The sequence below is a fragment of the Oryctolagus cuniculus genome, chromosome 14 (genome assembly GCF_964237555.1).
Source record: "Oryctolagus cuniculus chromosome 14, mOryCun1.1, whole genome shotgun sequence".
In the NCBI taxonomy this organism is placed as follows: Eukaryota; Metazoa; Chordata; class Mammalia; order Lagomorpha; family Leporidae; genus Oryctolagus; species Oryctolagus cuniculus.
The window spans coordinates 80,942,966-80,957,457 of NC_091445.1; the positions used below are offsets into that span (position 1 = coordinate 80,942,966).

At 40.9% G+C, this 14,492-nt stretch overlaps 1 protein-coding gene across 10 annotated transcripts in view; it reads right to left on the reverse strand.

Moving 5' to 3' along the window:
• The window catches only part of PDE4D (phosphodiesterase 4D), a 1,654,385-nt gene that overhangs the window by 1,255,074 nt on the left and 384,819 nt on the right, over positions 1–14,492 (reverse strand). For 6 of the 10 annotated variants that reach the window (XM_070056730.1, XM_008262244.4, XM_070056728.1 and 3 more), the window contains one exon: positions 6,737–6,872. In XM_070056730.1, the coding sequence (XP_069912831.1) occupies positions 6,737–6,778 (42 nt within the window). In that variant the 5' untranslated portion in view covers positions 6,779–6,872. Of the gene's footprint in view, positions 1–6,736; positions 6,873–13,207; positions 13,445–13,770; positions 13,913–14,492 lie in introns of those variants that run through there. The other 4 variants (XM_051853767.2, XM_051853768.2, XM_008262241.4 and 1 more) reach the window with 4 other exon arrangements.

Genomic DNA, 14,492 nt, shown 5'->3' on the forward strand with positions numbered 1-14,492 from the left:
GGTATAAAAGAGTCATACAAAAGCATATGATGCAGTTGAACATTGTATAACATTAGTTTTTGATGTCTTCAGCTGGTTTGGCTTGGGTTCTTTATCTTAACTTTACAATATGCTTCTAATACTCTTTTTTCACTTTACCCTTGAAACAGTCACACCAGATATTGGGAGAACTTGGTAATAAACCTAATTATTGCCATTACTTTTATTTCCAGAGAAAGAGAGAGCTAGAAATTTAATCCAGGTCTCCCACATGAGTGGCAAGAAAACACTTACTGCTGCCTCTTGCAATCTGCATTAGCAGAAAATTGGAGTCAGGAGCCAGAGGCAAGTACTGAACCCAGGATCTCTGCTGTGGGAAGCAGACATCCTATCTAGTAGCTTCATGCTAGGCTAAATGCCCATCCCAACGTCACATTTTAGTAGTCAAATCACTTGCATATAGGTGTTCATTTCAATGGTTAAAAATGTATAACTAACCCCATTTTTAAAAATAGAGAATTGGTTTTTAGTTAAAAATAAAATAATTTATAAGTAAATCCACTTTTCTGTAGCAAAAGTACCAAATGATACCCCAGAGTACTTATAGAAAAACTCAACCAACTAGCTGGCATTGTGGCATAGCAGGTTAAGCCCATATGGGCTCTGGTTCAAGTCCCAGATGCTCAGTTTCTGATCTAGCTCTCTATTAATGCACCTTGAAAAGCAGTGGTGGATAGCCCAAGTGCTTGGGCCCCTGCACCCATGTTGAAGACCTGGATGAAACTCCTTGTTCCTGACTTCCCCCTGGCCCAGTACTGGCCATTGTGGCCATGGAGTGAATCAGTGGATGAGATTCATTCTCTCTCTCTTTCTGTTTTCTAACTTTGATTTTCAAATAAATAAATATTCTAAAAAACCTCCACCAAATTATTATGATTTTTCTCAAATTTTTTCTCACATTGTTATAAAGTGACACGAATCAATCTTTAATATGCATCCTCAGTATAACACCACGGCTCTGTTTCTATGAATCTGTGGTATTTACCTTGAGTACGACATCTGCAATTATTTCTTGGACATGATCATTCATAATTCAACTCCAACTTGAAATTGTCCAAAAATGAAATATCACACCCCCCCCCCCAATGTGGAAAGCAAAGCGGAGATTTCTCTAAGACAACAAGTCATGACTGGCTTTGGCAGCTGATGTGACTGCCTTCCCAGCAGAGGGCTGCTGAGTTGTTCCCGTTCTCCTAGACCTTCCCTGCCACACGCACACACATTTAGACTCTCAGCTATTCTTGCACTGCTGTTGAATATCACAGAAAACTCTTTTAACCACACTAAAATAAACTCTGTCTCAGTAACAATGACTGTAATTGACAATTAGGGCACATTATTCACAGCTCAAAATATCTCCACCATACACGATGTCTACAATGTGATGAAGTACAAGCACATGGAGATTTGAGAGAGATGGGATCTCACACTTCCTTAGAAGGAGATTAAAAGTGGCTGGGTTTACAGCACAGTGGGTTAAGCGATGCTGGCACCCCATTCAAGTGCCAGATGTTCTCCTTCCATTCCAGCCCCCTGCTAATGCACCTGGGAAACCAATGGAAGACGACCCAAGTGCTTGGGTACCTGTACCCACATGGGAGACCTGGAGGAAGCTCCTAGCTTCCACCTGGCCCAACCCCAGTTGTTGCAACCATTTGGATAGAAAACAATCTCTCTCTCTCTCTTTCTCTCTCTCTCTGTAACTCTGCCTTTCAAACAAATAAATATTTTTTAAAGTTAAAAAATAAAAGATTAAAATGAGAGAGTTTTGAGAAATTGGGGTTGGGATGAAAAGATGGTAAAATAATTTAAATAAATTATTTAAAAAAGTAAACTTAGTTGTCAAAAATGTTCTAGAAGGGTAGAGATGACATGCATCATATTTGCATTGGATATTCAATAGCCACAGAATAAATATTCACTGAATTCTATAAAAATAAAAGTAAGGCTCAAGCAACAATGACCAAAGAAATGAAACCTTCAGAAGTACAAGTTCTCACTTCACTCTGTTGTTGATGAAGACTTAAGCAAGAATATTGTTTTAATTTGACTTTGCACTTTGTGCTCTCAAACAGCATTTCCTCTGATGAGGGTACACAAGTGGAAAACTCCGGTTTCTCCATATTGACTTCATCAAGGTTCTGAGTTCTGACAGCTTCGTCAGCTTTGTACTCTCAGTGGTGATGGATACGAAACAGATCCATTATTTTTACTTTAGCCATAAAACCTCAAACTTGTCTACCTTAAAGGGTAATTGCAAGGAATAATAAACGCAGAGAGCTCTGAAGTGCCATAACGAAATGTATCATCTTTTCCAAAGTTCTTTTTGCTCTGCCTTTTCCAGGAAGGCACTGGTAGAATGAAAAACGAATGAAATGGCATAAATTACTCACCCTGGGTCATTAGAGAGTGATTGCTTAAAAGAAAAATCAGCAATTTAAAGGTACAACTGGAAAAAGTTTATTTTTTTAAGAGAAGATAAATTTGGTTTACAAGCTTTAGACAACATTAAATAAGTCTTCTGTGAAAAGAAGCAATTCTAAGGAGCCTGCTGGGCATATTTCACCTGATTGGCCCCTATCTTCTGGATCCAAAACTGACAGCCTATTTAGGGTGGGCTTTAATTCAGTATGCAGAGAATTTCCCAGATATCTCATGCCTTCTACACACTCATGACTTGCTTCCAGTTTTGAACAAACGCTAAATAACCATCCTATCAAAAAGAGGCCAGGGAACATAAATTAAAGACATCTGGTGAGTGACACATGCATCCCAATGTAGACCATCCGAAAGAATCCTAAGTCAAACAGAGGGCAATCTCATCAAGACAATAACAAATCCAATTGCATAGAAGCTATCTCTAATTCCTCCGAACTGGGAGGTAGAAAATGATTCAGGGTTCTGGGAAATTGAGAAATTAATGTAAAATTCTATAAGATACTTCGGAATTCAATACACAAGAGGATTGACTAATGAATAAGAATTAAAATTTATTCAGTTCATTCAACAAATGAGATTCATTAAAAAAACTCAAGTTCAGAGAATCACAACAGAGAGATTGCAAGGAAAGATGTATTAATTTTTAAGTAACTTCTAATTTTTAAATATACTATCACTAGAACAATTTTTATATATTGTCCCTTTAACTGTGTCTTTCCTTATGTCTCCTGATTAATCAAAAACCAGCAATGCAGTGGGTAGTGGTAGAGGGAATAAGTATGGCTAAGAACGTCAGGCTTCAATTCTTTACTTAGTAGATGGTTAAGTTTATGACTATAATATAAACTGAAAATATGTCATTGTAAAAAAAAAAAAGAAAAGAAAAAAAATGAAGTTCAACTGGTAAATCCATTGACAAGACAAGGTACTTCTGAAATACCTGTCATTGGATCCAATGTTAAGAAGAGATAATATAAAATATGCAAAATAAGAATAGTGAAGGAAGGATAAAATAGCTTTGAACAAATTTTAAATTAGCCTCTATGGGCTACAAAAAGATCGTGTCCATGAAAAGACTGTTAGAATATCACAGATCATCATGAAGAGTTCCCCTAACAATCTGGAAAATAGGCAGAGATAAAAATACTAACCAGATCATTTTTAATATCACCCAATTGAAAGAATATGCTCATTTCTGATTATTGGTCATCATCCTTTTCTCACAGTGAATTATTAAAATCATCATTTAAAAATATCAGACTCTGAGGCAGGTGTTGTTACATAACAAATTGAGCCACCACTTGAGATTTCCACATACCATATGCGTCCCACTTCCCCCTGTGGATCCAGCTTCCTGACAATGTGCCTGGGAGGCAGCCGGTATGGCCCAAGTACCAGGGTTCCTGCCCGACACATGGGAGGCCCAGATGGAGTTCTTGGCTCCTGGCTTTGATCAATCTCTCTCTCTCTCTCCCCTCCCCCACCATCATCATTCTGTCTTTCAAATAAATAAATAAATAAATCTTTTTTAAAAAGAAGATCAAACTCAAGTATGGGCTGAATGTTTGTATCTCCCTAAAATTTTCATGTGGTTGCTCTAACCACAGTGTGATGGCATTTGGCGGTGGGGCCTTTGGGAAATAATTAGGGTTAAATGAGGTCATGAAGGCAAGGCATTCATGATAGGAATAATGACCTCATAAGGAAACACCTAAGAGTGCTCACTGGTTTGCTCTCTCCATCTTCTCCCTCCCTCCCTCCCTCGCTCCCTCCCTCTTTCTCTCTCTCTCTCTCTCCCCCTCCCTCCCCCTCCCCCTCCCCCTCTGCTTTTGGAGAACCCAGTGAGAAGGTGACTATCTAGAAGGTATCAGCAAACAGAGAAGAGAGCCCTTACCAGGAACTGAATTGTCTGCCACCTTGAATTTGGACATTCCAGCCTCCATAACTTTGAGAAAATAAATTTTTGTTTAAGCCAAATAGTCTATGATAGTTTGTTATGACAGCTAGAGTTGACTAACCTATTCTCTCTGCCCCAATGCCTTGATCTTCATTCAGTTAATGAATGAATACAACAGCATCTAGAGTAACGGAAACATAAAACTGCTAGGAAACAACTCTCAACTAGTCTAACCACCAGTCTTAGGCCTGACCTTTTCCATGGAGACTGACTAAATGGTCTTGCAAACTAAACTGGAACCCCTCTAATGAGCGGAACTCACTAAAAAAAAAAAAAGGTAATTGTTTAGAGATACTCTTCTTTTTCTCTCTTCTTTTGTGTACTTTTTCACAATGACATACAAGTCCTACAGAGAGACAGGTAGGGAAGAACAGAGACTGTTGTAACATTTAGAAAAAATTATCTTCGGATTTTCAAATGTCAAAATGCCAAAGGAAAACATTCTTATATTTTAAATAGAATTAATCTGTTAAAACTCCCTCATCAAAACCAGGAAGTACCTACTTCTAAGTGTAGAATTTTGGAATCTCCTACAGCAAAGACTCGCATGGTAGAAGGTGAGGTGCTTCAACCAATGGAAAGTAAACCTCTGAAGCCCTCAAGTGACAACTTCTCACCAGGCGAAAGTCAGGCCCCTTTCTCTGATGAAGAGTGAGCTGTTTAGTCGTTCACTTAAGTGGCACCACTTTCTTTATGCCAGTGGGTTTTCAAGAAGCTAGGAAGTTGTGAAATGAGAGCTCTACTGTTTACATTTGGACAAACATAGGCAACTCAGGTTCTCTCACTCTGGGGAGTGTGAGCCTTTGCACCAAGAAGAACCTTTTTTGCACTAAACAAATACACATAGGAAATCTCCTGACATCATTGAGTACTCACAGTTCCTTAAAGTCAGGGCTCAGTTAATGATTTGCTCTTAGAATGTTTTTCTCCAAGAACGGGGAAATGTTTAATGATATATTTTTAATTAACCAAAAATATTCTCCCTTTTGGTTTTACACATTTTTGTTCACATCACCTGTTCCTTAAATTCGATAAAAGAAGGAAGTATTATGTAAATGGCTTGCTTTCATATTTAATTTATAATAAAAACTCGGCAACACAAAGATGTGTTTGCATTGCAGTAATTTGTATGCAGGTCACCTCTTATTACAATGAGCAACTCTGTAGGAAGATAAAAGCAGTTCCAGGCTCAAAGCCATGGCCTTTTATTTTATGCAAAATCCATACAACCAAATACCAACCAGTAAAAACAAACGAAACTGAACGTTCTCTCAGAATGTGTTGAATTTACTTGGTTGGATATTAAACACAGTACTCAAAGAACTGGAATACCTCTCAGTATCCTTAGATTTCAGAGACCTTATGGGGCATACTGTAGTTTCCTCTCCACATACTTATGCTCCCCTCTTAAAAGCTGGATACTAATTCTATAGAAAGAATGAGAACTGGCCTTGGGCCATCACAATAGAATTATTAGTTACAGCACAAAGCATTCCCATACTAGAGCAATGTGCTTGCATTTGTGGTTTCCTGATGCCTTCAGATGAATGTTCCTACGTCATAACCACATCTGTTGGATGTCTTTTTCCTCTTGGGTAAATGAACAAAGAGACATGTTCTTGGAGCTCGCCTGACGGAAATTCACAGTCTGCTTTCATCCTGGCTTTGTGCAATTTTCTCTGAGTTGCTCTATTTGTTTACTTCTTTCATAAGCCAGCAGACATCTAAAAACGATAATGAAATTGGGAACTTCACGATACAAAGCAACCGGAAAGAAAGCAGGGCCTCCAGCGGGGTCCTGAGGATGTCCACTTAAAACTGTTTAAACGGAAGATGAAAAGGAGATATCAGACATAGGCCCAGGAAGACAACTCACGGAGAGGAGGAACTTTCACAACGTGAATTCCACAATGATCAGCTGAATAAATAAGTTCAGTTTATGCCCATGGACTTGCCCAGAAAGTTGGATATTCAAGACACAGATTTCATTTTCAATTTTTATCATGTTTCCTGCATTCATTCAAAAATCACGGTGCTCAGTATCATACTAGTAGGCTCATATATGAGTGAATGGTAAGGCGTATAAACTGGCTGAAAGGGAACTTCCCGCAAATGCCAAGCAAGCCATATAGATGAACAAGTCTCCATTGGTTTACAGCCACATACAGTCAAAGAACCGAAAGTTAACCATAGGTTTCCCACAAGCTTCGTCATGACAGCACAGTAGTAAAATCCAAAGAAAACAGTAAAACATTTTATGTACACATTTTTAGAAAAGAAATGAAAACAGCAGATACTTACACTTTTGCTCCGAGAAAGCAAATCAGAAGTATTTCTTTCCATGGTGGTGTTTTAAGTATTTCAAACAGGCACTAGTTGTTTCTGATGCAAAATGCTCTCACCGCAACAATCATCCACTCAAAAGGCAACTGGAATGCTGAAAAGAAAGGCAAGGAAATGTTTAATCAAGTATATGATTAACACGTGCACCGCAAGATGCTGTCTTAGACTAGGACAGTAATTCTTAAATAAGTCATAGTGCTGTGTTTAAAGCAACAAAAGTATACACAAGCAACATTTCCAAAACAGCTTTTGTTAAATATAAGTTAGACATTTCAAGCACCATCTGTTTTCCATTAAATAGTCAAGTCTACATTTTTAGCAGCTGAAAGAGAGAGTATGATAGACCCAACCTAAAGTTACATGCATGAAATGATGATGCAACTGGATTCCGTATGTGCAGATTCAGGCTGGGACGGCCAGTGAGCCTTCAGTTTTCCATCCAGGGATCAGTAAGGCAGTCTTGTCCACAGCTGGAGGACTCTCACCCACATCTGAAGGCAGAACCCTCTGCCTCTTGTGTCCTTACTAACCATCACAGCACCCTGGTCCCTCTGAAGAGCTCTACAGAAAATTTAGCAACTACCCCGCTAGTTCAAAGAGATTCCAAGGAGCGCTTGAGAGAAGCTGAGGCCAGAGAGCTCACCTAGTTAAGCAACAGCTGTTATTTGAAAGAATATTCCAGAGTGGTTGCCACTTGAATGACACTGATAGCCTCATTACCTAACCTTCACCTTCCACCAGGCACTAGGAAGGAGATTCTGTTTTGAGTTTTGAGGAAGCAGCAAATCAGACCGCCATCTGTGTTGTATTTGTTTCTGGTATTCTGCTACATCTGGACATGACTTGCATATTCATAGGGTATATCTACATGCGGGCTGAAGTGCCTTTTGGGAAAGAACTTACCCTAAGGGAAAGAGGATGAGGCAAACAGGCTTGGCAAAACAAAAACTCTGACACAGTAGGCGTGGTCTGATGCTAGCATCAGCATGGAGGTCCATCATTTGGATTTGCTCTAAGCTTCTCTAAACACTTATATCTGAGGTTGAGGGAAAACAACAGGAGCTGGCTATGCCATAATGATGGAAAGATATCAAAGTACAAAGTAGTGTGAACTACTCATTCAAAAATTAGGTAAGGCGAGATAATCATATATGCTGTTAAGAAATACATACAAAATAGAAACAGGCAAGACTGCAGAAAATACAGCGTCAGGGTAGGGTGCAGAAAAGGACGCACTCAGCAGCAGGAGTACCCAGGGTCCCACAGCCATGCAGAGACCTCCCTGGAGCGCTCCATCAGCCTGCTGGGCACTCTCTCAATGCTGTTTTGAGCATATATGATTCATCCCCTCAATTCTCTGATTGGCCTTTGCATTGTCTAGAGATACAGAAAGGGCTATGTTTTGACCACATATTTATATTTGTTAAATGCTTTTGAATCATCTGTACAATAGCATGGGTGTGGGTACATGGTGTGAGGTCTGAAAATCTCCCAAAGAGAATTCAGATAGTTCTGACAAACCCCTGAAATTACATGCAAAATATTATGTAGTTGAGAGTCAAAATGATTTAATTGTATCCCACTTACTATAATGTGTCTTTATGTAATAACATGGAATTAATAAAAATTAACATTAACAGACAAAAAAAAAAAAGAAAATGAAAGGAAGATACTTCTAGGGAGGCCCAAGATCCCACACCAGCAAAGCCGAGCTAGAAACAGAGAAATGGAGTTTATTATTGCTCAGAATGCCCCTAGATGCAACTTGGAGATAAAATGGGCACCAAGGGACAAAGCCTTCCTTGGAGCTTGATGAAGATGCTTGCCTGCAGGTCAGAGAAAAATGCACAATCAGATGTGAGTTGCCAGTAAACCCTGCTGTTTCTTTCAGGGTGTGTGGATGCTTTTACGGGGCTGGAGGAAGGAGCTGATCGACAAGTAGAAAGTTCTAGGCTAGTGTCTCTCCAGGATTATTTGATTTTACAGGCTAGCTATAATGCTGAGCATTTTATAGGTTCTCAGAAAATGCAGAATTTTGTTATTTCAGTTAGTAAGAGATAGAAATAATATAAGCCGTGAACTAAATATATCAGACCTAGGGGAGACAAGGAAATCTAGCCTTCCTCTGGAGGAAACTTACACACTGCTTGAAAGTTCAAAATATTTCGTTATCCACTCAGTATTTAATGTGTCCTTACAGGCCAGAGGCACCACTAAAGAGTTACTCCTAGCAGGCCAGGGACTCAGTGGTTTTAAATGAACAAATCAGAGAAAGAATAGGTATGGCCTAATAAGGTTTGCTGAATTAATCAGGTTTTTAACACATTTGCCTTGAAAGACATCATTAAGAGATGCTTTCCTATAGGAATTTGGGACCTACAGAAATATGAATAGGCAAAAAAGATTTAATTGAAAACTATCTGCTGATGGAATGGCTTTTTCTCAACCTGTAAACCTAGGAGGCAGCCTGGCCTTGCTAAAAGACTACCAAACCTTAGAATCAACTAGGCATAGGTTAGAATTTCAGTTCTCCACTGACATCCAGTGTGGCTTTAGATAAGCTACTTAACCTCCCTGATCATTCCTTGGTGCTGCTAAAGGGAGAGAGTACTACCCACATGTGCTCTGAGCTGAAGGAGATAGTGTGGACACAGCAGTGTTGACGGGAATACTCAGCATGCAGGAGATGCTTGGCTCTTAGTGTCAACCATCGTTACTGCCATCTTCTGAATATTCCATCGCAAGCAACAACAACCCACTCTTACATTTTCTCTTAAAAGTGCTAATCTCTTGGGGCCAGCGCTGTGGCGCAGCAGGTTAATGCCCTGGCCTGAAGCACTGGCATCCCATAGAGGTGCTGGTTCTAGTCCCAGCTGCTCCTCTTCTGATCCAGCTCTCTGCTATGGCCTGGGAAAGCAGTAGAAGATGGCCCAAGTGCCTGGGCCCCTGCGCCGCATGGGATACCCAAAAGAAGCTCCTGGCTTTGGATCTGCGCAGCTCTGGCCATTGTGGCCATCTGGGGAGTGAACCAGCGGATGGAAGACCTCTCTCTCTCTGTCTCTACCTCTCTCTGTAACTCTTTCAAATAAATAAAATAAATCTTTAAAAAAAAAAAAAAAGAAGTGCTAATCTCCCTCAAATAGAACAAGCTTAGGCAAATATCCTTTTGACTGCATCTGTTAGAGCTTCAGGAGTAAACAGCGCTGTCATATTAGGATGGCTTAAAGAGTTCAGCAGAGAGACTATTCAAAGTGCGGGTAGGCTGGAGGAATCCATGAAGGACTGGACTGAGAACTTTGCACCTCGCAACGGCAGAGTTTTCAGCCCACTGAGTCCAAAGGGACAAATACAGACATGTGTTTGCCAATGCCAGAGTCAAGGGAGTGGGGTGCCCGGGAAAAACAGGTTCTGCTCTGGGACACAGCCAGCCTTCTGTGAGCCTGAAGGAAGGAAATGAGGGATGGTGCCTGCTCCCATGTTCCTCTTGCCCTCTGACCTCCATGCAAGTCTTGCCTCCGGCCAAGTGCACCTGGGCCCTGGGGACAAAGGACACTGTTGGGGTGCATCTCCCAGGTCAGCCCTCCAGGACCAAAAGCCTTCTGCAGAGGGTAAGGCAGTGAGGGGAGAGGCACTAGAGCAGAACTGGGAGATGGGCCCCTCATAGTGGCTCTGCAGTCTCCCAGGAGGGTTGCCCAATTCTGCTCCCGCGTGTGTACTAAGAGAAACAGCTATCCTTTCTCTTCAGTCCTCGCAATAGCCCACTGAGGCTGATACTGTTAATGTATTGAATCCATTGCACGAAAGAGGGTATCAGCTCCAGGAAAGGGAGTAAATGTCCTAGTAAATAAGAGACCCAGGATTCAAACCTGACCACTCTGTCCCCAGAGTACACGTTTTGGAGTCTTCGGCTACGCTGTTTGCTGCTACTTCGGGGACCAATGCATTTTAATTGCCAACAAGGGGGAAACTGCCAATATCAAAGATGTGCTTGAACCAAAGAAAGTTTGATAAGAAGGCTGACTCTCTGGAGGTAGTTATCTCAGTTCCCAGGAGTTCCTCCCTCGGCAAAGATAACGCCAGGAAACCATGGAACCGCTCCCCCTCCAGGTGCTCTGAAAAAAGAAGCCTAGGCAAGCGAACGCTGGCAGGCACCCACGCACGTGCGATTTCATTAAGATAGGGGTTGCCACAGCAAACTTAATTAGGAGAAGGAAAACACAGCTCCTACAGGGAGAATACTTTGGAAATAAAAAGTAAGAGAGAAGCTACTAAGAGAGATGGAGCAGGAACACTCAGAAGGAATCCAAGCTGGAGCACCTGTGTAGTTTTCCTGCTTTGATGCAAAGATAAGGGAGTTTAGACAGGTTTCTTCCTAGGGATTAAGGGATCGTATTGTAGAAAAAAACCCTGAACTGGTCATCAGAGGACAGATGCTCTGTGTCCATTGCTATCATTTACACAAACTGTATGACATCAGGGAAATCTCCTTCTCTTTTCCCTCTCCACCATTTGCTGGCTTCTGTACTCTGGAGATAAGCACATCTCAGCCACCTCCCTAGCTGGCTTGTTCCAGGCATTAATCAGATTATATCTCCAGAAGTTTTCTGAAAATCACAAAGTTCCCTAAAATATGATTCCCTTCGCTTAAACATCAAATGTGCGTTGCCTAATGACACTCATATAAGCGTGAAAAAGGGTTCCAATTATCCTCAAGTATTAGAAAAGCGACTGGACATGTTTTATATAATGTAGAAGAATTTCCTATTCTTCCTGCCTTTGGAACTAATATATACTTTTTCTTCTGCACAGTAATTCAGTTTAGTCAAGGACTGCTGAATCTGAAAGTCATTCAGATGCATTATTTTTTAAAAATGTATTAGGCACCGTGTTTCTCAGGTAGTGTGCTGGGCTCTCGGAAAAACACCAAACTTAGAGTATTCAAGGGAAACATTGGTTGGGTGCATTAGCCTATGAATAATCAAGGGGTAACTGGCTACAACCTAATGTGTTCTCCACCTCACCAAAAGATTGACTTTTCTAGGGCTCTGTAAATTAGACATCAAGGTGAAACCAACTTGGTCTCTTTCCCTCATTAAAATGTGAATATTAATGAAAAATAGCTACATATACCATATATAAAAGGAAGTTTGATCCCTTACAAAGAAATAAAACAGGCTTAATTTATTAAGATTTATCCACTAAAGTATGTCTACGCAAGAAATTAGGATTCCCTGCAGTGCAAGAACTAAACACTCAACCAGTTAAAAGAAGAGCATACTGGGGCCAGAGTTGTGGCATAACAGGCTAAATTGCTGCCTACAGTACTGGCATCCCATGTGGGTGCTGGTTCGAGTCCCAGGCAATCTGCAATCGAAGATGGCCCAAGACCTTGGGCACCTGCACCCACGTGGGAGTCCTGGATGAAGCCCCTGAATCTTGGCTTCAGATTGGCCTAGTTCTGGCCATTGTGGTCATTTGAGAAGTGAACCAGTGGTTGAAAGATTCTCTCTCTCTCTCTCTCTCTCTCTCTCTGCTACCCTCCCTCCCTGTGACTCTGACTTTTTAAATAAATAAATCTTAAAACAGAAAAGAAAAGTAGAGAAGAGAAAAATAGATTTTTCATGGGAAAATTTGAATTATTGCTTTAGGCTCTTAAATTCCAAATAATTGACCTTCCTCATATAAAAGGCAATAATTGTTCCAGCTGGCCTGCTAAATCTGTGGCAGAGACAAAAAAATAAACTACTTGCTGTTGCCTCGTGCCTTCTAAAATCATGAGCTAAGACAAAGGAGGCCTTGGTCCGGATCTAAAGATGACAACAGAGGTTTCCTGCCGCTTAGATCCAGTCTCTTTGCTCCAGGGTGCCCCTCATCTATCCTCCTGCTAAAGGCCATAGAATCTGAGATCTAGAAAGTTCTCAGGGTGTAAATGTGGTGCTTGAGGTATAGGAAATCTGCCTAAGATCATACAGCTGCCTGAAACAACATAGGAATCTGACAGAGGCTCCTATATGTTACACCCAGTGTTCTGTTCAGCTGACATACTGCCTTGTGCATTAATTTTCTTAAATCTAGCTCCAAAAGTCAGCCCAGATGTGCCTTCTGGTCTACCTGCAGAGTGTCCTTGGTTCTTGCTAAAGTCAGTGCTATCTAAGTGTAACACAAGGATGGCCCTGTATAATCACATTGCAGGGTGTGTGCTATGGGGTCTCTTCCCTGCAGGGGCCTCTCGCAGGCTGCAGGCGGGTATTTGGACGACAGGAGTTAGGTGATCTGTGATTCACATATTTATTCTGACCTTATTTTACACTCCGTTCCCAACACTATTGCTCCACCTTAATGAGGCTGGTCTAATCTCTCCAACACCTGTGATACGTCCATCTCTACCTCCTAGCCTTAAATGTACCATTTTAAAAAAGTTCTCTTCACCTTTCTGAAGTCTTTAGTCTTCAAAGTCCAGCAAAAATCCTTCCTTTTTGTAACAATTTCCCTTAGTGCTCCAAGTCACATAGGTTTCTATCTTCTCTGAATTTCAACAAAGGGCATGTTGTACCACAACCACATCTATTTTCTTACACTTTCTTCCCTCTAGTTGTCTTTAGAAGTTATTCTTGGTTTCTTCTTCAAGCAGGGGTTACATCTTGTACCACTTTCCTACTGCCAGTTCTAGGATTATAAAATACAAATTCCTTAAGTCTGAGGATAATTGACTGCCATTGTTTTTCCTTTTCTGTAGTGTTGAACACTTAGCAGCCACTTTGTTGTTTTTGTTATTTTTTTAGAAAACTTTTATTTACTAAATACAAATTTCGAAAGTACAACTTTTGAGTTATAGCGGTTTTCCCCCCATAACCACCCTCTCACCCGCAAACCATCCCATCTCCTATTTCCTCTCCCATCCCATTCTTCATTAAGATTCATTTTTAATTATCTTTATATACAGAGATCAACTTATTATATACTCAGTAAAGATTTCAATAGATTGCACCTACACAAACACACACAGTCTGAAGTACTGCTTGAATATTAGTTTTACCGTTAATTCGCATCGTACAGCACATTAAGGACAGAGATCCTACATGAGGAGTAAGTGCACAGTGACTCCCATTGTTGATTTAACAATTGACACTCTTATTTATGACATCAGTGATCACCCGAGGCTCTTGTCAGGAGTTGCCAAGGCTATGGAATCCTCTTGAGTTCACAAACTCTGACCTTATTTAGACAAGGCCATAATCAGAGTGGAAGTTCTCTCCTCCCTTTAGAGAAAAGTACCTCCTTCTTTAATGGCCCCTTCTTTCTACTGGGCTCTCACTCACAGAGATCTTTCATTTAGGTCATTTTTTGCCACAGTGTCTTGGCTTTCCATGCCTGCAAAACTCTCATGGGCATTTTACCCAGATCCGCATGCCTTAAGGGCTGATTCTGAGGCCAGAGGCAGCCACTTTGTAAAACGTTAAAAATTAGAAGTATATTTCTTATAAAGTATAAGAAATATGACTGTTTTAACTCATAAGTAGGAATTTTGCTAAATTAAAAACAACATAAAGGCCGGCGCCGTGGCTCAGTAGGCTAATCCTCCACCTAGCGGCGCCGGCACACTGGGTTCTAGTCCCAGTCGGGGTGCCGGATTCTTTCCCGGTTGTCCCTCTTCCAGGCCAGCTCTCTGCTGTGGCTCAGGAAGGCAGTGGAGGATGGCCCAAGTGCTTGGGCC